The 1,956-nt window shown below is 56.9% G+C and overlaps 1 protein-coding gene across 1 annotated transcript in view; it reads right to left on the reverse strand.

Moving 5' to 3' along the window:
- Positions 1 to 1,569: 1,569 nt before the first annotated feature.
- MYOCD (myocardin) overlaps positions 1,570 to 1,956 on the reverse strand; it is a gene marked incomplete at its 5' end in the record, with an annotated part of 10,433 nt that continues 10,046 nt past the window's right edge. Inside the window, one exon of the mRNA XM_010133649.1 lies at positions 1,570 to 1,956. This exon is cut by the window's right edge and continues 1 nt beyond it. Coding sequence (XP_010131951.1) covers positions 1,570 to 1,956 — 387 coding nt within the window.

Genomic DNA, 1,956 nt, shown 5'->3' on the forward strand with positions numbered 1-1,956 from the left:
GCTGCCCGCAGGCCCCCGCGCTGGAGCTCCTCCCGGCTGCTGCACCGCGATGTGCCGTCCTTCCAGTAACACAAATATTAAATACAGTCTGTCAATAGTTTAACAATCTTCGTCAGCAACAATATTTACTTTGGCAAAACCAGAACTGCAAAGAAGTAGGCGTGTCCCTCAAACAGTCTGCAGCAAGTTCTTTGGTGGAAGCCAAGAAGTGAAGTGAAGGCTCCTTCTCGCTAGAGCCTGAGGAATATATTGCACAGAGAGACGGGAGAAATGCTGGTGACTTCGAACGGGAGGCGTCCCTGCAGGAGAGCATCATCTCTGCTGGCTTCAGGAGAACCGGCTCCTCCAGGCTCAGTGATTCACAGCCGTTCTCCGAGGACCTTGCTCTGGGCTGAGTGAACAGTGACACTAGAGTGAACCCGGGAAGAAGGTGATGGCTGCTGGGATCGAGGAGTAACAGAAAGTGTTGGACGTGGAGGAGCAGAGGCAACAAAAGCAGATGCTCACACAAATCAGCAGCCACACAAGGGCCTGCTTGGCCCTGCCCCATGTGCCAACGGCCGAGTGTCTGTTTCTGGATCTCCCTGCTCCCAGGTCATGCGAGGTGGTGGAGATCCGTCCTGACTTCTGGCTGTGCAAAGAACAGCCCCTCCAGAGCCTGGCTGAACTTCCCATACGACTTGCTCCTACCTTGGTCCAAAACATAGCAAATCTCTTGTCTGTACCGGACTAGCTGGGGTGCGGCGGCTCCATTGGGATGCCACCACCCTTCGAGACCTGCACCTGCAGCCTGGGCCGCTGCCTCCAACGTCCAGAGCTCTCTGCTCCAGAGTCCCATGCTGCAGCCTGATTCAGTTCAGAATGCGGCCAGGACGGCTTCTGCGTGTTCAGCCCCCCCAGGCACCATGAGGACATGACAAGGTTCCACCATGAACATGGTGGTCTCCATCTCTCATCCACCAGGAGCAGAGCTGTGCAGCGACTGGGCCACGCGGCACTGGGGAGGAGAGGGAGGAAGCGAGGTGAGCCTGGCTCTATGGAGAGTGTGCTTGTGCCCTGGCAGCACAAGCTGCCCCCCTGCTCCTGCAGCCCCTGGCCTGGGCACGGCCAAGGCGAGCGCAGCATTGCCTAAAGGGCTGGTCAGGCAGAAGGAGAGTAGAGGGGAGGGCAGCAATGGGAACCCCTCTCCGTGATCTCCCCTTGCTGCCCAGATGAGGTCTCCTCACCACACAGTTTTGTCAAGAGCTGCTCCAGTTCTCACAAGAGTGACTGCTAAAACCGGGGGGAAAATATAAAATAAACAAAATTGAAGTTCTTGTCAATCTAAAGGAGTGTTAAAGGCACTGTGTCCTCTGCGGGGACATGTCGATGGAGGAGAACCAAAGTACCAGAGCTGTTGTGCTGTCAGCTCGCAGTGCCTGGAAATTCAAACGAGTTCATACGCTGGGACTCCAGCCTCTGACTCCAGTTTCCCCTGGATGTGGCACATTAGCCCTGCTGCTCCAGCATGACTGAAACATGGGGGTGGCTGCTGCAGGCTTAGAGTACCCTGCCTCCACCACCTCCCTTTCACCACTGCTGCAGGTGCAGGTCCATGCTGGTGTTTAGATTGAGATCGGTGACATCCAGGAAATCGATGTTGAAGATGCTGGGGCCCGCGGGGGTGAGTGAGCCAAAGCCAGTGGCGGAGCTCGGGGGGGGGAGGTCCAGCCACTCCATCGTTTCCCATGGGGACTCCGTGAAACTCATCTGTAAACCGGAGCCATCGGCAGGGGAAGGGGAGAGCTGGGTTTCCATGGGCGAGAGGGGAGTCTGTAAAATCTCCTGCGAGGTGAGCAGTTCATCTGCGGCTTTGCCGGAGAACCCCTCCATCATCCCTTCAAAGTGGGACTCTTCTCCCCCCATCTTCAGCAGGGCAATTTCGTTGACCCTCCCCAGGGGGCTGTGGGCGTTCAG

This window comes from Buceros rhinoceros, unplaced genomic scaffold (genome assembly GCF_000710305.1).
Source record: "Buceros rhinoceros silvestris isolate BGI_N320 unplaced genomic scaffold, ASM71030v1 scaffold5913, whole genome shotgun sequence".
Lineage (NCBI taxonomy): Eukaryota > Metazoa > Chordata > Aves > Bucerotiformes > Bucerotidae > Buceros > Buceros rhinoceros.